The sequence below is a fragment of the Hyperolius riggenbachi genome, chromosome 12, assembly GCF_040937935.1.
Source record: "Hyperolius riggenbachi isolate aHypRig1 chromosome 12, aHypRig1.pri, whole genome shotgun sequence".
NCBI lineage: Eukaryota > Metazoa > Chordata > Amphibia > Anura > Hyperoliidae > Hyperolius > Hyperolius riggenbachi.
In genome coordinates this window covers 164064021-164086153 of record NC_090657.1, presented here as the reverse complement: position 1 = coordinate 164086153, position 22133 = coordinate 164064021, and the positions used below count along the sequence as shown (strand labels likewise).

At 45.5% G+C, this 22133-nt stretch overlaps 1 protein-coding gene across 3 annotated transcripts in view; it reads left to right on the top strand.

The window, feature by feature from the left end:
* SS18L1 (SS18L1 subunit of BAF chromatin remodeling complex) overlaps nt 1–20884 on the top strand; it is a 53970-nt gene extending 33086 nt beyond the window's left edge. The window contains exons 6-11 of one of the 3 annotated variants that reach the window (XM_068263681.1): nt 6523–6687; nt 6886–6987; nt 9369–9404; nt 14269–14394; nt 15274–15401; nt 19022–20884. In XM_068263681.1, the coding sequence (XP_068119782.1) occupies nt 6523–6687; nt 6886–6987; nt 9369–9404; nt 14269–14394; nt 15274–15401; nt 19022–19048 (584 nt within the window). In that variant the 3' untranslated portion in view covers nt 19049–20884. Of the gene's footprint in view, nt 1–6522; nt 6688–6885; nt 6988–9368; nt 9462–14268; nt 14395–15273; nt 15402–19021 lie in introns of all 3 variants that reach the window. The other 2 variants (XM_068263680.1, XM_068263682.1) reach the window with 2 other exon arrangements.
* The last annotated feature ends 1249 nt before the right edge of the window (nt 20885–22133 follow it).

Below are 22133 nucleotides of genomic sequence, written 5' to 3'. Positions count from 1 at the left end.
GGGCATGCTGGCTGGGTACCTGGCTGGGCATGCTGGCTGGCTGGGTACCTGGCTGGGCATGCTGGCTGGCTGGGTACCTGGCTGGGAAGCGGGCTGGCTGGGTACCTGGCTGGGCATGCGGGCTGGCTGGGTACCTGGCTGGGCAGCAGGCTGGCTGGGAAGCGGGCTGGCTGGGTACCTGGCTGGGCAGCGGGCTGGCTGGGTACCTGGCTGGGCATGCGGGCTGGCTGGGTACCTGGCTGGGCAGCGGGCTGGCTGGGTACCTGGCTGGGCAGCGGGCTGGCTGGGTACCTGGCTGGGCAGCGGGCTGGCTGGGTACCTGGCTGGGCAGCGGGCTGGCTGGGTACCTGGCTGGGCAGCGGGCTGGCTGGGTACCTGGCTGGGCAGCGGGCTGGCTGGGTACCTGGCTGGGCAGCGGGCTGGCTGGGTACCTGGCTGGGCATGCGGGCTGGCTGGGTACCTGGCTGGGCAGCGGGCTGGCTGGGTACCTGGCTGGGCATGCTGGCTGGCTGGGTACCTGGCTGGGCATGCTGGCTGGGTACCTGGCTGGGCATGCTGGCTGGGTACCTGGCTGGGCATGCGGGCTGGCTGGGTACCTGGCTGGGCATGCGGGCTGGCTGGGTACCTGGCTGGGCATGCGGGCTGGCTGGGTACCTGGCTGGGAAGCGGGCTGGCTGGGTACCTGGCTGGGCAGCAGGCTGGCTGGGTACCTGGCTGGGCAGCAGGCTGGCTGGGTACCTGGCTGGGCAGCAGGCTGGCTGGGTACCTGGCTGGGCAGCAGGCTGGCTGGGTACCTGGCTGGGCATGCGGGCTGGCTGGGTACCTGGCTGGGCAGCGGGCTGGCTGGGTACCTGGCTGGGCAGCGGGCTGGCTGGGTACCTGGCTGGGCATGCGGGCTGGCTGGGTACCTGGCTGGGCATGCGGGCTGGCTGGGTACCTACCTGGCTGGGCGAGCTGGCTCCTGGCTGGGTAGCTGGGCTGCAGTTGCCAGCGGCTCCTTCGCGTGTCTCCCGGGCTCCTGCCCTCCAGCAGAGTGGCAGCTGTTGGCCAGGCCCAGGACGAGATCCTTAACTCTGCATGCCCCCTCCTGGTCTAGTGACGTCACTAGACCAGGCGGCGGCATGCAGAGTTAAGGATTATGTCCTGGCCGGCCGCAGCCACTCTGCTGGAGGGCGGGGGTGAGCGAGCTCCCCTTATCTGTAAGTGCCCTCTCCGCCGCTCGCCCCCCCCCCCCCCCCCCCCCCCGCTCAGCAAAAAAAAAAAAAATTAAAAAATTTTTTTATGAATAGAAAAAAATAAAAAATAAAAAAATAAATAAATGAACTATAGGTGGCCGCCCCCCCCGAGGACCCGCCCATGGCACCGGCCCACGGGTGCCTCTTAGTAGATACGGCCCTGCTGGCCACACTGTGGGAAGCCCATAAGTGCGTCATTCGTGGTGCTTTTATACAAGAAGCGAGCCGTCTAAAAAAAGAAAGAGAAGGTATAATAGCAAAATGTTTGGATTCTATCAGAGAACTGGAGTCAAGGCATAAGAACTCACTTTCCGCAAATGAGCTTCTACTATTAGAGACAGAAAGAGAAAAGCTTAGGGGCATTCTATTGTTTAGGGAAAAGCAAATAGCTACTAAATGCAAAAGGTCATTTTACGAATATAGTAATAAATGTGGCAAGCTCCTTGCTAGAGCATTAAAAGAGCGTTATGCCTATAGCAATATCTCTAGTATACAAGACTCCAAGGGTCATAAGCATATTAAAAATGAAGAGATTGCTGAGGTGTTTCGCACCTATTATCACTCACTATATAATCTCAATGACCCTGACAAATCTATAACTAACACTGTCCCTAGACAAGACATTCTGCAATATTTACAAAATTCTGGTCTCCCTGCCTTATCAGAGGAAGTGATTCTGGAACTAGAAGAACCGATCTCTGAAATGGAAATTAGACAAGTTCTCAAAGATTCTCCCTCTGGCAAGGCCCCTGGTCCAGATGGCCTCTCACTGGATTACTACAAATCTTTTAAAGATATATTATGCCCATACCTGACAAAAGTCTTCAATGACTTGACTCCAGAGGAGGGTCCCGCCCATCCCCTATCTCGTGACATGTTAAAAGCTCACATCACGGTTATTCCAAAGCCGGGCAAGGACGCCACCTTGTGCTCTAATTATCGCCCGATCTCCCTCCTAAACGTAGATTTAAAGATTATGGCAAAAGTCCTAGCCAATCGTTTGGCTCCACTTATGCCTGGACTGGTTCACCCAGACCAGACAGGTTTCATTTCTGGGCGGGAAGCGCGGGACAACACCATTCGCACCCTAGACCTGATTGATTGGTTGCATAACAGGGAATCCCCGGCCCTTCTCCTCTCCACTGATGCAGAAAAAGCTTTTGATAGGGTGGGCTGGGGATTCCTGGAGGGTACACTTAGACACATTGGTCTCCGACATAAAATGCTTGCCAGAATTATGGCACTGTATACTGGTCCGTCGGCACAGGTGAGGGCGAATGGTGTTGTCTCGGAACCCTTTACAATCTCTAATGGCACACGGCAAGGCTGTCCCCTGTCCCCTCTAATATTTGCGCTCACCATTGAACCCTTTCTGCGCATGGTTCGCCAAAACATAAACATCCAAGGGATCCGGGTAAAGGCAGAGGAGCACAAGGTGGCGGCCTACGCCGACGACCTCTTGTTCTACTTGAAAAATCCTACTATTTCTCTCCCTAATTTTCTATTAGAATTGGACAAGTATAAAACTCTTGCTAATTACAAAATTAACCTGGATAAGTGCCATGCTCTTGGTATCCTCCTTCCCCCAGCTTTAAAAAACCAGCTACAAGCTAACTTCACTTTTAAGTGGAACTCCACTGCTATTACTTACCTGGGAGTACAGATACCAGCCAAACCACAAGATATTTATAAGCTAAACTTCCCACCTTTGATAAGCAAATTCTCCCAAGATCTCCATAATTGGAACCGCCCTCATTTTTCATGGTTCGGTCGTATAAATATTCTCAAAATGAATATCATGCCACGTCTCCTATATCTATATCAATCACTCCCTATTTCCCCTCCTCCCGAACATTTTAATGTAATTAAAAGACTATTCCTTAACTTTATCTGGAAAGGTAAACGGGCCAGAATAAAATATGCCGCTATGGTTCTTTCCAGGTTACAAGGAGGTTTAGCAGTACCAGATGCTAGGAAATATCATGCTGCTGCCTGCCTGGTCAGGATGGTCGATTGGCATAGGCATACTGCTCAGAAGAGATGGATACAAGTAGAATCTGCCTTGGTTGATCAAGATCTTACACTTTTACCTTGGTACTCAAAGTCTCCACCTACAGAATCTCTATCAGTTAAATCTACTCTAAGTAACCTTTCGAAATATCGCATGTTAAGCAATCTTTCCCCTTGGCCCTCACCCTTAATGCCTATACTAGATAACACAATGTTCCCCCCAGGTTGTCACAGTAACGCATACGTACCCTGGAGGATGGGCACTGCTCTTAGGGCAAAAGATCTCCTAGTAGGTAAGACATGGCGTACAATTCAGCAGTTACAAGATCAGCGCAACTGCCCATTTCTAGACCCATGGAGTCTAATTCAATTTATCCATTTTGCGCACTCAATCGGAACGAGGGACCAACTGTCCAGACCTCTAACACCTTTTGAACTACTATGTAGTGGCCAAGGTCCAATAAGAAAATCTCTGACCTGTATATATCAATTATTATGCTCTGATGAGACCTGGTCACACTCTTTGAAGGGAAAATGGGAAACAGAACTACAGGTTTCCTTTACAGATGAGCAGTGGGAAAAAATAATCTTATTAAACCATAAAACCTCGATATGCTCAAGGATACAAGAATCTAACTACAAAATATTAACTCGCTGGTATCTTACACCCAGCAGATTACAAAAAATATATCCCACTGCGGACCCAAAGTGTTGGAGATGTAAGCAACATACAGGAACGTTGCTTCATATCTTATGGGATTGTTATTTGATTAGAGGTTTCTGGACTAAGGTACAACTATATATCAAGGAGCTCACGGATGCAGACCCGATATCAGATCCCGCTTTTTATCTATTATACCACACACAGAAACCAGTTAAAAAAGTCAAAAAATCCTTAATGAAACATCTACTGCAGGCTGCACGAGTCTCTATAACCAGACACTGGAAAGATACTAATCCTCCATCAATCCTAGAATGGATAGCAGAGCTCAAATTTATCTGTGAGATGGAATCATTAACCGCCTCCATTCATAACACTACTGAGCAATGCTCCCGCACCTGGATGCCTTGGCATGAATTTTTGGAATCTGACAAATATAAGGATCTGCTCTCTGCCTCTCATTCGTGAGCACTTTGACATAAGCTTCCCCTCCCCCTACATTGTTATTCAATGAAACTAGGTGAGCTAGCACCTATCTTAGAGAGGGAGGTCCCGCCACATAAACCTAAATCTAAACTTTCCTGTCTTGCTCTTCTCTTTTACTTTTCTTCCTTCTCTCTCTCTACTAATGTCCCTGTTCTCAAGATTACTCATGTTCAGCTAGGATGAGTTCTTAGAAGTATCTCTAAGTAAAAGTTTTACGCCACTACGTTATAAATAAAGCCCTGGCGTAAGAGATGTGGGCCCTACTATCTTATAATCTCTATAGGTGCCCTGGGATGTGAGTTCCCCTTTGGGCTCCCAGACACCTAACAGTTTTTCTAAAGGCTAAAGACCCTCATCTGATGTGCTATTCTACTCGGATAGCGTTATTGTATTATCTTGTGTATGTGAAACTTGATAGGTTATGTATACATTCCTATAGGTTCAGCGCTGGCTTGCTGAAAAATTGTGCATTGTATCTATCGCACTTATACTTGACCATTTGTTGTATACTCCTCCTAGATATAAGATTGTATCAATGCAAATATGGCTTTGTATATCCTTGTTATACTGTTAAAAAATAGTTAAATAAAGAATTTACAAAAAGAAATACTTGATTGTTCGATGTTCACGCTTCAGAAGCTTTGCAATTTTAAGAGTGCTGCATCCCTCTGCAAGATATATCACTATTTTTGACTTTTCTGAGCATGTCAAGTCCTTCTTTTGACCCATTTTGCCAAAGGAAAGGAAGTTGCCTAATAATTATGCACACCTGATATAGGGTATTGATGTCATTAGACCACACCCCTTCTCATTACAGAGATGCACATCACCTAATATGCTTAATTGGTAGTAAGCTTTCGAGCCTGTACAGCTTGGAGTAAGACAACATGCATAAAGAGGATGATGTGGTCAAAATACTCATTTGCCTAATAATTCTGCACTCCCTGTACTGAAGATAACCTAATAAAGTAATATTTTTTTTTTAACTAAAAATAAAAAATGTGGAGGTTAGGGTCAGCTTATCTCTAAAGAAGTCAACCAAGCAATATTAAACCTACTGAGCACAATAAAAGACAATGGGCGTTACCCTATTTTGGCGAGTCCAAAAATCAGGTGATAACATTGCCTAATCCTATTCTAGGAAGCACCCAGCAAGGGCGATTTTTATCATCCAGTGAGTTCTTTCCACCTTATCCTATTGTCCCCTTCATGCTGCTAGAAAGTAAAGCTTCCTGCCAGACATGAGCGTTAGCTTTGACCTGCGGACAAAATGGGAGGCCCAAGGGGAGCTAAAGAGGTGCTTTGCCAGGGCTCACACAGTGAAGGGAGTCTCGACAGTGAGTGGCTGATGATAAGCAGCACTGTGGGGTGAGTTGCGCAGGGCTGAGGGGTGTCTGGCTGAGCTGCGGGGAGGTTGGTGCTGTGGGTGTGGACTGACGGGGAGCTCTGGGAGTCTCCTTAGTAAAGGAGACTCCCAGATGCGGCAGCCGCAAGAATGTGTGTTAGGGATTGCACAGAGTGTCCTCAGGGTGGCGCACAGCAACTGGGAGGCGACAATGGCATCAGTGCCTGGCACACAATGCTGGTGTTGGGTAAGCGGTTGTGAGCCTGCTGTGGTGCTAAAGGACAGCAGAAAACCTTGTTTTCCATTGCTCGGGATACAGGAACATTGATGTTTACCCAAGTAATGCTCTTAATACTCGGCCATCGTGCGAGTGAAACCGGCAATTGGATATGTCGGTAATTCTTGTGTCGTGGCCAGGTGATAAGTCTCTCGCACGCTGCCAGCTACATTTCACCTCCAATAGGATATTCCCCAATGTGTTTTGCATGTGACATCCTGATTCTTCTGGTCAGTAACTGCGCTCCAACTTCTTGCCACTTCCTCTGTGAGAGTGGAAGTGCCAGGAAGATGTAGCGGAGGTTGCAGCACAGCAGCAAGTGTAAGCAATACTACTCTTGTAAAATCCTACTGTCTTTAATAAAGCTGAGATTAAACACTCAGAATTGTATTTCTTTTACCTGGCTGTGGTTGTTGTAAAACATTTATTTTGTATTGGCACAGCTCCTTGTTTCCTCCTACACCTTTGCTGTACACTCACCCTGTTTTTCCTCCATTCGGTGGACCAGTGACCATGATGCATCAGCAAGCAGCCAGCTCGCATTACACCACGGCACAGGGTGGCGGCCAACACTACCAGACACAGCCTTCCATCTCCATAATGAGCCAGACCAACCAAGGGAGCAGCATGATGGGCCAGAGACCTCTGGGACCCTACAGAACATCACAGCAAGGTGAGTATAGGAAGGATGGTATGGACTAGCAGCCACATTGGTGGTCTCTAGATCTCTCCTCTGGGGTTCCATAGCAGATATTCAGTATTGTTTGGTAAACTTCATGACCTTATGAAGTTGAACCAGGGATTTAATTAAGCTTTTTTATGTATCTGACAGCGAAAACCTGCATTTAATATCTTTGCATTACCCTTCTAGGATCCGCCCAGCAATACCTTGGCCAGGAAGAGTATTACAGCGAGCAGTATGGACACAGTCAGGGATCCTCTGACTCAATGAGCCAGCAGTATTACACAGACGGTAAGCCCAGCTGCTGAATGTAGCTTCTGATCGCTGCTGAATGTAGCTTCTGCTTCTGATGGCTGCTGAGTGTAGCTTCTGATGGCTGCTGAGTGTAGCTTCTGATGGCTGCTGAGTGTAGCTTCTGCTTCTGATGGCTGCTGAGTGTAGCTTCTGATGGCTGCTGTGTAGCTTCTGCTTCCGATAGCTGCTGAGTGTAGCTTCCGATGGCTGCTGAGTGTAGCTTCCGATGGCTGCTGAGTGTAGCTTCCGATGGCTGCTGAGTGTAGCTTCCGATGGCTGCTGAGTGTAGCTTCCGATGGCTGCTGAGTGTAGCTTCCGATGGCTGCTGAGTGTAGCTTCCGATGGCTGCTGAGTGTAGCTTCCGATGGCTGCTGAGTGTAGCTTCCGATGGCTGCTGAGTGTAGCTTCCGATGGCTGCTGAGTGTAGCTTCCGATGGCTGCTGAGTGTAGCTTCTGATGGCTGCTGAGTGTAGCTTCTGGTAGCTGCTGAGTGTAGCTTCTTCTTCTGATAAACAAAAAACCTATTTGTGCGCTCCTCACGATTAGTGTGACTGCAAAGATAAAAGCTTTTCCTGGATCGCACCTGAGAAAAGTGTGTGTGCCACTCTACAAAAATTATAAAAGTTGGACAGGGCGCTCTACAGTAGATAATTAGGGCTATACTCGACCTTCAGATGAACAATATAAAACATGATAAACATACATTAGACATGACAGTAACCATATCTAAATGGCCATATGATAATGTCCCTGATGTTAGAGTCAAATCACAGTCCACAGGTTTCTTCCTCCAGACCTCTTTAGTATATAAATAATTTTCAACAGTTCCTGAGTGTTATAGTAACAGTATACGCTCACCAGATTCCACAGCTGCCCTTCTCAGGATCAGCAAACACGCTTCTGGACCAAGCCAGTATTATCTCGATGTCCCAGCCTTTTCCTCCTCAGTAAGCCATACAGACATAGGAGATAAAAAAACTCCAATAGTGTGATACTGTATACTTTAAATCTACTCCAATGCACCAGTGCACCCAAAGGTATAATATCAACACCCTGTGCTTCACTGTGCTCCACCACCGGTTAATCAATAAAGCCTCTCACCACATGAACTGGCTGACCCAGCACAGACCAGCATCAATCACTTTTGCCGCTTGCATCAAACTTATATTTCCGTTGACAGCTTTCCTGGAACTCAAACAGGGCCAAACATAGTGTAAAATCTTCTTTTATTAAAATGATTAAAACGTAGTGCACTTACAATGTAGTAGAATCAAAATGCGCATATAAAATCCTTATGAGCTCTTCCAGCGTCCCTCGCTCCTTAGGCCACGCCCAACTAGTTTCGTCCTATGACTCATCAGGGGCTCCTGATGAGTCATAGGACGAAACTAGTTGGGCGTGGCCTAAGGAGCGAGGGACGCTGGAAGAGCTCATAAGGATTTTATATGCGCATTTTGATTCTACTACATTGTAAGTGCACTACGTTTTAATCATTTTAATAAAAGAAGATTTTACACTATGTTTGGCCCTGTTTGAGTTCCAGGAAAGCTGTCAACGGAAATATAAGTTTGATGCAAGCGGCAAAAGTGATTGATGCTGGTCTGTGCTGGGTCAGCCAGTTCATGTGGTGAGAGGCTTTATTGATTAACCGGTGGTGGAGCACAGTGAAGCACAGGGTGTTGATATTATACCTTTGGGTGCACTGGTGCATTGGAGTAGATTTAAAGTATACAGTATCACACTATTGGAGTTTTTTTATCTCCTATGTCTGTATGGCTTACTGAGGAGGAAAAGGCTGGGACATCGAGATAATACTGGCTTGGTCCAGAAGCGTGTTTGCTGATCCTGAGAAGGGCAGCTGTGGAATCTGGTGAGCGTATACTGTTACTATAACACTCAGGAACTGTTGAAAATTATTTATATACTAAAGAGGTCTGGAGGAAGAAACCTGTGGACTGTGATTTGACTCTAACATCAGGGACATTATCATATGGCCATTTAGATATGGTTACTGTCATGTCTAATGTATGTTTATCATGTTTTATATTGTTCATCTGAAGGTCGAGTATAGCCCTAATTATCTACTGTAGAGCGCCCTGTCCAACTTTTATAATTCTTCTTCTGATAGCTGCTGAGTGTAGCTTCTTCTTCTGATGGCTGCTGAGTGTAGCTTCTTCTTCTGATGGCTGCTGAGTGTAGCTTCTGCTTCTGATGGCTGCTGAGTGTAGCTTCTGCTTCTGATGGCTGCTGAGTGTAGCTTCTGCTTCTGATGGCTGCTGAGTGTAGCTTCTGCTTCTGATGGCTGCTGAGTGTAGCTTCTGCTTCTGATGGCTGCTGAGTCTGCTCCTCTGATAAGCGTTTGTCCTCTCTCCATCCAGGACACGGAGACTACGCTTACCAACAGTCCTCCTATGGTGAGCAGAGCTACGATAGGACATTTGACGACTCCTCGCAACATTATTATGAAGGAGGTCAGAAAAAACAGTAGCACATGCCTGTCCCTTTAAACACCATTTTTGTAAAAGTGGATGCACCAAGCAGAGTGCCCAGCAGAACGCAGAGTTATAACTGAAGTTATTGCCAGGCAATCATTGCACTTTACTGGTAGGAAGTTTATGGCAGCTAAAAGGTGATCGGGGGGATGGAACCTGACACTGGCGTATTACCTCGCTTCTCACACATCACTGGCTGGCTGGCCTCTCTGCCAATCATCTCTCTCCTCCAACATTACTGGCTGGCCTCACTGCCAATCATCATCCTCCTCCAACATTACTGCCTGGTGTCTCTGCCAATCATCTTCCTCCTCCAACATTACTGCCTGGCCTCTCTGCCAATCATCTTCCTCCCCCAACATTACTGCCTGGCCTCTCTGCCAATCATTTCCCTCCTCCAACATCACTGGCTGGCCTCTGTGCCAATCATCTCCCTCCTCCAACATCACTGGCTGGCCTCTGTGCCAATCATCTCCCTCCTCCAGCATTACTGCCTGGCCTCTCTGCTAATCCTCTCCATCCTCCAACATTACTGGCTGGCCTCTGCCAATCATCTTCCGCCTCCAACATTACTGGCTGGCTTCTCTGCCAATCATCATCCTCCTCCAACATTACTGCCTGGCCTCTCTGCCAATAATCTCTCTCCTCCAACATTACTGCCTGGACCCTCTGCCAATCACCTCCCTCCTCCAACATTACTGGCTGGCCTCTCAGCCAATCCTCACCCTCCTCCAACATCACTGGCTGGCCTCTCTGCCAATCACCTCCCTCCTCCAATATTACTGCCTGGGCTCTCTGCCAATCATCTTCCTCCGCCAACATTACTGCCTGGCATCTGTGCCAATCATCTTCCTCCTCCAACATTACTGCCTGGCCTCTCTGCCAATCATCTCCCCCCTCCAACATTACTGCCTGGCCTCTCTGCCAATCATCCTCCTCCTCCAACAATACTGCCTGGCCTCTCTGCCAATCACCTCCCTCCTCCAATATTACTGCCTGGGCTCTCTGCCAATCATCTTCCTCCGCCAACATTACTGCCTGGCATCTGTGCCAATCATCTTCTTCCTTCTTTATTCTTGGCCTCTCTTTCAATCATTTTCCTACTCATATTTTATTGGCTGGCCTCTGTGCCATTCATCTTCCTCCTCACACATTACTGGCTGTCTTCTGTGTTACTCAGATACCTCCTTGCACCTTATATGTCACTCCCATCCAAGACCTTATTCAGTAAAATACATAGTTCTAACCACAAACAGTAAACTACCTATCGACTGTTGAAAAAGTGGCCAGGTGAGGGAGGATGGTAGAATAAATTATAAGATATACCTGAACGCTCTGCTCTGCCACAGCTGCAAGTGACATCACTAGAGTCTAGAGAAAACACTGCGTGTGTAGCCATAGGACGTGATTTTAATAAGGTGTCCCCTTAGATCTATGGGAGCTATCACAAGATATCCGGCAAGAGAGGCTCCAGCCTCAGGGCGCAGTGTAGGGGGGCGCACAGCTCACTCAGCTATCATTCCCCTATTGTGTTTGAAGCAAAGAGAAATAAGGAAAGGAGATACATGGCAGTGACTGCAAGCCAGATAACTAGAGATAAAGGAGTTAGGGGAGTTTGTGGCCCTGGGCCGCCTCTTTGTCTAATAGCAATCAGTGTGTGACGGCTGGGGTGGGAGGGATGGAGGGGCGCACTGTGGTGTCTCAGCCTTGGGTGCTGGAGGACCATGTCCCGGCTCTGCTCACAAAACCTGATTGTCATCGAAACGCCCATTTCATTCGGAAGGTGTGGAGAGCAACCCTCACTCAGTAACCAATATATTGCACTTCTAGTTTACGTGTTTTGTGAGTACACCTCCGCTTCCTCAGGTCTATTATGTGCCAGAAATAGGCCCAGACAACAGGTAGCACACATGGCAATAAGGAGCTGTGAGACAGGATTACATTGTAGTTTATTCCAGACTAAAGTTTGTGGGATTTTTTTTTTTCACACGAATAGTTCTGAATAAGGACATCTCTCCCACCCAGCTACCTTTACACAGCAAACTGAGATACTAGAGTTTTTAAAGAGGAACTTTAATGCAAAATTGAACTTCCTCTTCATCAGTAGTCGATACCCCTGATGAGGGGAGGACACTGAAGCGAAATGGCAAGCTTCTAAACTTATTCTCAATTAATATTGTAGTATGTACCGTATATCCCTTATGGAAACAAAATGTCTAGAAATAAAAAAAGGCCTCTGCAGTGTTCTCCCCAGGATTTTTTTTCCAGCCGGGTGGCATGAAATAGTAGCCGGGTGGCATGAAAAAGTAGCCGGGTGGGGCGTGATGAAAGAATGCAGGGCCGGTGCTTCTGTAAGCAACTTTGCTTACAGCATAGGAGGAGATAAGCAGATGACAGCCGGGTGCTCACCAAAATTAAGAGCCTGGGGAGAACACTGCTCTATGGATGAATAGAAAGGTTAGAGATAAAATGAAGGGGAAAAGGAATGCCTATAAGGTCCTAAAAGGAGGGGACCGAGGCTGCATTAAACAATTATAAGGAGTGCAATAAAAGTTGTAAAAAATAAATTAGGCTGGCAAAGGTTGAAGATGAAAATCAAATCGCTAGGGATATCAAATCTAACCCAAAGAAGTTTTACAAGTACATCAACTCTAAAAAAAGAAAGGTTGACTGTATAGGACTCCTAAAGGATGAGGGTGGGAACTCAATTGTGGATGACCAAGGTAAGGCAGAGTTATTAAATGCTTTCTTTGCTTCTGTCTTCACAAGGGAAACATCACTGTTGCAAATTACAGATGCAGAAGCGTCTCAATCTTCCAACTGTAATATTAAATACTTAATGCAGGAAGAAGTGAAGGCGAGACTAAATAAATTAAAAATAGACAAGGCACCTGGCATGCATCCTCGGGTTCTAAGGGAATTAAGTTCAGTTATATATAAACCCCTTTATCTTATCTTTTGTGACTCTCTTGCAACTGGCAAAGTCCCAGTGGATTGGCGTACAGCCCACGTTTTCCCATTATTTACGAAGGGCAAAAAAATCAGATCCAGGAAATTATAGACCTGTAAGCTTAACATCCGTTGTATGCAAACTATTTGAGGGGTTACTAAGAGATACTATACATGACTTCATAGTAGAAAATAATCTTATTTCTCAGCATCAACATGGGTTTACTAAAGACAGGTCCTGTTTGACTAACATGCTCAGCTTTTATGAGGTAGTGAACTCTAATGAGGATATTGGGAATGCTGTAGATGTGATATACTTGGACTTTGCAAAGGCCTTTGACACTGTTCCACACAAAAGTCTGGTGCAAAAGTTGAGGATGCAAGGACTGGGGAAGAGTCTGTGTGCATGGATAGGGAACTGGCTAATGGACAGAAAACAAACAGTTGTGGTCAATTGATCATACTCAAAATGGGTGACTGTTAGCAGTGGGGTCCCACAGGGGTCTGTACTGGGCCCAGTGCTCTTCAATGTATTTATTAATGACTTAGTAGATGCAGTAGTAAGCAATGTTGCTATTTTTGCAGATGATACAAAATTGTGCAGAATCATCAACTCTCAGGAAGATAGGGACATATTGCAACAGGATATGGATAGGATGGCTATATCTATATGGGCGCATAAATGGCAGATGAAATTCAATGTTGAAAAATGTAAAGTCATGCATTTTGGTCATACCAATGGTCTAGCACCATACAAAATAAATGGGATACAGTTGGGGACATCAAAGAGTAAGAGTGATTAAGATGTGGAATGCATTGCCACAGGAAGTAGTTATGGCAAATTCTATACCTGCATTTAAAGGGGGCTTAGATGCTTTCCTTGCGTTGAAAGACATCCATGGCTACAATTACTAAGTAATGCCTAATGATGTTGATCCAGAGATTTTATCTGATTGCCATCTGGAGTAGGGAAATAATTTTTTCCTATTGGGGCAAATTGGACCATGCCTTGTGGGGGTTTTTCGCCTTCCTCTGGATCAACAGGGCTATGTGAGGGAGCAGGCTGGTGTTGTACTTTATTCTCTGGTTGAACTCGATGTAAATATGTATTTTCTCAACCCAAATAACTATGTAACTATGTAACCCCCTGTCCTATGAGAAATGTTTACCTTTTCTCGAATAGATCATCAGGACGTCTGTACGGCTGATATTGTGGTGAAACTCAACATTTTAGCCTATCATATAGTTAGTGAGACATTATAGATGAGGGCAGTTGGTGTTGTCCGTGTTTTGTTTTTATGTTTTTTTATTCCTCGTCTGCCATCAGTAATGACGCTGACCTGCAGGCTCACAGATGATCAAACAACACAAGCAAATTAGATGGCTATCGATAATTTCTTGATCTGTCTTCTTTTTTTGCAATGTCTTTATTTTTCCCCTTACTACTATCTTTCACGCTCCCAATTTACATATCAAAGTGCAAGTCATGGCAGTGGTTCTAGTGATTCAGCTGCTTCCATCCAGGCCTGATCACCTGATGGGTGTTGATTTTTTTTTTTAGTAGCTGCCACAACTTCCACACCACCGGAAAACGTAAGTCAGATGGCTGCATCCAGTTCAACCAACTGCAACCTCTAAAGTCTAAGAGCGGTTTCCAAAATGACTAGCATATCTGTCCCCCCTCCGTCTGCAGATGGGAATTAGCACATATTTTCCTACTTTAAAAACCTCAAAATAACGTTTTGTTTAGTTTTTTTTTTTCTTTGACTCAACATACTGGTCACATGACCTTTGGCCTGCATTGTAAAATCAGTGTATCTATCTCATTGCTATGCAGGAAACGCCCAGTACAGCCAGCAGCAGAGCGGCTATCAGCAGGGGACAGGGCAGCAACAGGCGTACTCCCAGCAGCAGCAGTACTCCAATCAACAGAACTACCCAGGGCAGCAGCAACAGGGATATGGTGAGACATCCTCATTCTGATTTGCATGTACAATTCATGGCAAATTATATGCCACATGGCACTGGGCCAGTCCGTTGAACTTCCTGCCAATTTTTGAGTGGCCCGACTCAAAGCAGCATACCGTTGGCATGTAAACCTGGATTACTATTATTATGTTGGATTTATCTAACACCATATATCTTCTGTGGTGATGAACAATATAGTATATAACACAAACTGAGAAACTCCCTCCAAGAATTGAACTTTATCCTAATCAGTAGCTGATACCCCCTATTACATGAGAAATCTATTCCTTTTCACAAACAGACCATCAGGGGGCACTGTATGACTGATATTGTGGTGAAACCCCTCCCACAAGAAACTCTCGTAAGTACTGGCAGTTTCCTGTCTGGGAACCTTGCTGCATTGTAGGAAATAGCTGTTTACAGCTGTTTCCAACTGCCAAAAAACCATGCAGCAGCTACATCACCTGCCAACAGTAAAAATGTCACCATGTAATAAATGTCAGAATGTAAATCAAGGATTTAAAAGGGTTTACATTACAATGAGCAAACACTGACTAAATCATTTATACATAATTATTGTAAAAATGAAGCACTTTTTTATTACATTATTTTCACTGGAGTTCCTCTTTAATTAGCCTAATAAAATTGTTTCTAATATTTATTTTTTTTTAGTGATGGTCAGTGAGACATTAATAATTCTGCATTGATGCAAATGTATGCAGTTTGAAAATGGGCGGATCCAGTGCAGCGGCTGCCTAAAATTAGCATCAACTCAGAATTATTAGCAAGTCATTGGCTATTCCTAATCTCTGGCAGCACACTACCTGCCTTGCACTGCTCATTTACCATTAAACATGATGTGTTACCTTCCCAGTTCCAGCACAAGGCTCCTCCTCCCAGTATTCCAGCTACCAGCAAGGCCAGGCGCAGCCATACTCAAGCTACCGTGCACCGCAGACCGCCTCTTCCGCCCAGCAGCAGAGGCCATACGGCTACGGGGAGGTAAGACTTCTAAGCAAGGGAGGGGTTAGCAGATGAGGCAGTGAGCTGTCAATTATAATATTGTGCATATACAGGGAGTGCAAAATTATTAGGTTTATTTTTGAGGAATAATTTTATTATTGAACAACAACCATGTTCTCAATGAACCCAAAAAAACTCATTAATATCAAAGCTGAATATTTTTGAAAGTAGTTTTTTTAGTTTGTTTTTAGTTTTAGCTATTTTAGGGGGATATCTGTGTGTGCAGGTGACTATTACTGTGCATAATTATTGGGCAACTTAACAAAAAACAAATATATACCCATTTCAATTATTTATTTTTACCAGTGAAACCAATATAACATCTCAACATTCACAAATATACATTTCTGACATTCAAAAACAAAACAAAAACAAATCCGTGACCAATATAGCCACCTTTCTTAGCAAGGACACTCAAAAGCCTGCCATCCATGGATTCTGTCAGTGTTTTGATCTGTTCACCATCAGCATTGCGTGCAGCAGCAACCACAGCCTCCCAGACACTGTTCAGAGAGGTGTACTGTTTTCCCTCCTTGTAAATCTCACATTTTATGATGGACCACAGGTTCTCAATGGGGTTCAGATCAGGTGAACAAGGAGGCCATGTCATTAGTTTTTCTTCTTTTATACCCTTTCTTGCCAGCCACGCTGTGAAGTATTTGGACGCGTGTGATGGAGCATTGTCCTGCATGAAAATCATGTTTTTCTTGAAGGATGCAGACTTCTTCCTGTACCACTGCTTGAAGAAGGTGTCTTCCAGAAACTGGCAGTAGGACTGGGAGTTGAGCTTGACTCCATCCTCAACCCGAAAAGGCCCCACAAGCTCATCTTTGATGATACCAGCCCAAACCAGTACTCCACCTCCACCTTGCTGGCGTCTGAGTCGGACTGGAGCTCTCTGCCCTTTACCAATTCAGCCACGGGCCCATCCATCTGGCCCATCAAGACTCCCTCTCATTTCATCAGTCCATAAAACCTTAGAAAAATCAGTCTTGAGATATTTCTTGGCCCAGTCTTGACGTTTCAGCTTGTGTGTCTTGTTCAGTGGTGGTCGTCTTTCAGCCCTTCTTACCTTGGCCATGTCTCTGAGTATTGCACACCTTGTGCTTTTGGGCACTCCAGTGATGTTGCAGCTCTGAAATATGGCCAAACTGGTGGCAAGTGGCATCTTGGCAGCTGCACGCTTGACTTTTCTCAGTTCATGGGCAGTTATTTTGCGCCTTGGTTTTTCCACACGCTTCTTGCGACCCTGTTGACTATTTTGAATGAAACGCTTGATTGTTCGATGATCACGCTTCAGAAGCTTTGCAATTTTAAGAGTGCTGCATCCCTCTGCAAGATCTCTTACTATTTTTGACTTTTCTGAGCCTGTCAAGTCCTTCTTTTGACCCATTTTGCCAAAGGAAAGGAAGTTGCCTAATAATTATGCACACCTGATATAGGGTGTTGATGTCATTAGACCACACCCCTTCTCATTACAGAGATGCACATCACCTAATATGCTTAATTGGTAGTAGGCCTTCGAGCCTATACAGCTTGGAGTAGACAACATGCATAAAGAGGATGATGTAGTCAAAATACCCAATTGCCTAATAATTCTGCACTCCCTGTATATCCACACACAAATATCAGTCTAATCAATAAATGGTGTGCAAGCTGCAAGAGAATTTCATAGTTCAAAAGAAAGAGAGCACTGCCAAATCAGCTGCACCACTAGTGAGTCACAATAATCATCATTTATTAGTTTAAGCAATATGATACAAAAATGCAATAAAACCAATTAAAACTGATATAATACAACTATCAATCGGTCTCCTCTATATCATGTAAAGCCAAAGGGGAAGACTGGTAGAAAAGACCTACCCATATAGCCTCGAATATAAGTCAGCCTTTTGTTTGACTCAAGGATAAGTCTACCCAGTAAAGTTAATGGCTGCACCGGGAGACCAGGAAGAATTAACAGCTGCACTTGGGGACCAGGAGGGGTTAATGGCTGCACTGCATACAGTATTGCAGCCATTAACTCCTCCTGTCCCTTATAGAAAGTCTGAAGCCTTATAAAATAACTTTTTTTATTTAACATTCTTTTTCTACACTATCACCTAAGCTAAAATGCTGCATCCCTGTGGCAGAACGCTGTAATTAAACCCTCCAAATCCCCTGGGCAAAATGTGGGGAGCGCTTCCTGGTAGAGGCAGAGCTTAGGGCTGTAGCTCGGCCTCTACTCGCGTCAATCCCCGCTGATCGCCACCTCTACCCGCCCCTCTCAGTCTTCTTTTACTGTGAGAGGCGGGGAAGAGGCGGAGATGCGCGGATTGACGCAAATTGTGGCAGAGTTACAGTGGTAAGCTCTGCCTCCCCGGGCAGCAAAATCCGTGACTTTGAAAGTCATGGATTTTTGCCCTGGGATTTGGGGGGCTCAATTACAACATTCTGCTGCAGGGATGCTTGGGTGATAGTGTAGAAGATGAATGTTAAATAAAAAGAGCTATTTAAGAGACTCTGAAGCTTTATAAAAGAGAATCTGAGCAGTGGCAGTAAAAGGAAATCTGGACTTATCCCGTGTTTCCTCCAGCCCCCTGTAGCCCGCGAGGTCCCCCAGCATCCTCTTCATCCCTTCCGCGGTCCCGCTGGTGGTTTCGGTAATCCGGCGACTTCAGTTAAAGTTACGTGGGCATCCACCCACCTTATCCCAGCCTGAATTATAGCCTTTCACTTGTCCTATTCACTTCCTCAGGGCAATAATATTGTGTCTAAAAGCAAAACGACATACAGGCTTACAGCCCAGTGTGCCATTTCATATAAATACAAGTAAAATATTAGTAATGATGATATTTGTACGGACTCCCATTTTTACGAGGTTGGAATTCGGCACTGTTTTTGGGGTACTATTGACCTGAGGAAGCAGGGGACGCTCACGAAATGCGTTTTGTGACCATATTTCTGTATATAGCTATAGCAAGTGTTACTACTGTTGAAACCAGGATAAATAATGTAAAAGTGGGTATCCTGAATTCATTTACTGCATTCTACTATATGCTCCTACAGGGCCTTTTTACTATAATTTCCTCTTTATATAGTATTCTGGCATAGTATAGTACTCCCACTATAGTGCTCCCCAATATTGTGCTCCCCTTTTAAAGAGCTCTCCAGTATAAATTCCCCCAATATAGTGCTTTCTATTCTAATCTCCCTGATACACTGATATGCCCCTAATATACTGCTTCCTGTGAAATTCATCTGATATAGTGCAACCCTGTTTATTTCCCCCAATAAAGTGCTCCCAATTATTCATTACTCTTCCCTATTAGTTTCTCTTGCTTGTCCATTGCCAACACAATAGTCATGTGATGCAGCCGTCACATGACCATAGTGATGGATCAGACATGGGAGGTTAGAAGGGCTGCGATGGAGATTTCAGAAGGCAACAATTCACTTACCAGCAGTCTCCCACATGCCAGTCTCTGCACGGTGGTGGTCCAGGCTGGGAGAACTGGTGGTGGCCTGGCCTGAATATTGATGGTGGGTGTGGGGTTGGGGGCATAGTTTGCAGACATCACTGTTTGCCTTAACCAATGAAATCTCTTCTCTCCCTGCAGGGTCAGTATGGAAACTATCAGCAGTGAGTAATCCACTTTTTGCACTCAGACCGTCCAAATTTAAGTCTGAGACCCACAGGACTGCGAAGGATGCCTATCAGCCCTTACTGCACTTACCACTTCAAGATGGAGGAAGAATAGCAATGACTCCACCCAAAGTTGGCGGGACAATCCAGTTTTGTTTTTGTTCCCCCCCCCCCCCCCTTCCCCAGATCTAGAAAGGGGAGGGACTTATCAGTGTTTCTAGGTTTGTCCAGATCAGGACAGAAATTCAGATAGATGGAAGCGTAACGTTCCCGATCATTTTGTCTTCGTTCTCACTAGAACGCATTTCTGCCTGTGTTTACGCCTGTTCGCACATCACACGTACGTTATCCCTCTGAAAGTGCGTTTCGATGGTGTTGTACTTGGAAGGTAGGGTTTTTGGTGCGTGGAGTCGCATAGCTCCATTTGCTGTAGTGAACAGGCTGAGCGAAAACTGCTTAGAATCATAGAATTTTTGCCCGCGTTTAAGGATGCCTAGAGCGTGAATAAAGGGGGTCTCTACATTGAGATATCTGGAGTGCTGCCTAGTTCTGTGCTTCTTAGGCTGGTGTTGCATTACATGATGTATGGCCAGAGCGACCGTTAGAATCTGATCAGAGAAGGATCTATAGCCTGCCCATACACTGCACATCTATTGGAAATCATCCTAATGCCGCCACCTCTGCCTGTTAGGCCACCCCCCAAACATGCCAGTACAACCCCTGGTCTCCGGCAACACCGCAAGCTTCTATACCCCGTGTAGTGACGACACAACATGCGCTCATGGTGACGCAGAACAAGGCCAGGAGTCGCAACGCCAGATATGCAAGTGTCTTACACTGCATACAGGCACAGGGGGGGCACCGACCAGGGGTCTGTCAGTAGTTGCGATATCTAACGCCATTACTGCCGTATACCCAATAGAGCCCTTGCAACCAATATTCTCTGTCATTCCTGATCATTCTATCGCATCGATTGTGACAGGAAATCGTTTTAAAGATCGGTCAGGCGGCCATGTTGCAGCACCGATTCTCTTGCAATTAAAATGATCAAATCGGAAGGTCAATCGTCCCGCAATATCGAGTGATGTATGAAAGCCTTAGGCTGGTCCAGAGTTATTGACATCTTTATGTGTCCTTGGGGTTGTATTACTCTGGTTGGAGACATTCTGGCAGCAGTTCTGAGCTGCGCTCTTAAAAATTGCCTTCTGCCAAGCGGCACAAGTGTGCGGTCCCCATCCGGGTCATATTAGGATACTGCAAGAATTAATGAAAGGTTTGTTAGCTATTGTTTGTGCTACCGCTGCCCATATTCCGGGTGTTGAATCACGAGTGCAGTGGCAGAGCAATTCCTATTCCCCTTTCTTTATGTATCCCTAAATTCTAGTTGTAGAGATGGCAAATGAACTTGCATGAAAGCTTAAAGGGAAGGTCCAAGCAAATTACATTTTTACGCATTAGACCAGTAACGCGTAAAAATGTATGTTAATGTTCCTGCACTAGCAGGAATGCGTAAAAATATATGCAATGCGGCCCGCCGACCTCTGAGGTCGGCAAGCTGCCAGTGGGGGACTGGAGCAGCAGTGAGTGACTACGAGGGCACATGATGGCTGTATGGGGCTGGTAGAAGCCCCAGGTAAGTGAAACTCTTTTTTTTATTTTGCTTGGACCTTCCCTTTAATGCAAATCGTAGACCGCATTTCAGCACATGCACCACTTGTGGATGTTGATTGTCCCGCATACAATTAGCATTGCAGCCTCCATCTTTCTATATGTAGAGGCCTACTTTAACAAGACAGTCTGCACCGAGCTCATCGCGCACCATACTCCATGCTGTAGTCAGCCATATTTGAATATATATATATATATATATATATATATATATATATATATATATATATAATTTTATTTTTTTTTTGTATCCAAGGAGAGGGAACGCTTCCCTCTCCTCTCCCGGTGCCCTTTCTAGCGCTGGCCTCCCCTATTAGCAGTCTCCAACCGATCGGCTGCCGCTGCCCGAGGCTTCAGAAGCCCGAGTGCTCCCGAAGGTGGGCCACTCCGTACTGCGCATGCGGAGCACACTGCCTCATGCACTTGTATATGCTCAGTATGGAGTCGCCAGTCTTCGGGAGCACAGGAGATTTGAAATGGGGATCCAGCGCTGGAATGCGGGGACCGTGAGAGGAACAGGATGGCTTATTAGGACCCAGATCCTTCCCTCTCCTTAGGTAGGTTACTGGTGTTTTGTTTTTTATTTGTTTTTAAATTCGCTTCAGATTTACTTTAAAACTATTGGCTGCACAAGTTCTAAGCGCTTCTTGTAGCCAGAGGACAAACTTGCCTGTATAAGGGAGCCTGGAGGGAACAGAAGTATTTGCATCAGAGCTGAAAGGACAAAAGAGGGTATACTTTAAACACAAAAGGATGGCTGATGTAAATAGCTCATCAGTGCTGACAAAATGTTAATGTCTTTCTCTCTATCAAACAGTGTTTTCAGTTGCAGAAATGCTTTTTTCAGTACTCTGACAGGCATATTATAAGCAAGAAAAGCGTATTCCAAGATAAATTGCAATAATTGTATAACTGGGGACATCCTTTCACTTAACCTATCCTGTGGTTTATCTTCAAGTATCTGGCATTGGGTCCTGTCTTATACACTGGAAAGCATGCGCAGCACACGCCAACAATTTTCCCTGGCATCAGAGGCAAAACTGTAAGGATTTAAAGGGAAACCCTGCTTGGCGATGTTTGAGTTTTTTTAAACGCACAGGCAGGTCAATGAGGCAGCGTGTTGTAGAGGCTAGAGGCGTAATATAAGCTATCAGAAGAGTCCGTCACGCCGTCTGGGTGGGATTGTGTGTACAGTCGGTGTTTTGAAGTATATTTTTAAAAAAGCACTTTTTTTGTGGGAAAAGCAAAGTCTCTGTCTTCGTCCTGCTGTACGTTTCCGATGTAATATTGCTTTAATGATCCGCTGTACAGTATGTGTGCTGGATGTTTTGCTTTTAAGTGACAGTAGGGGGTAGGTCTTACCAGATCACCTCATCGCCTCTGCCAATCAGAGGTATCGATATTTTATTTTTATTATT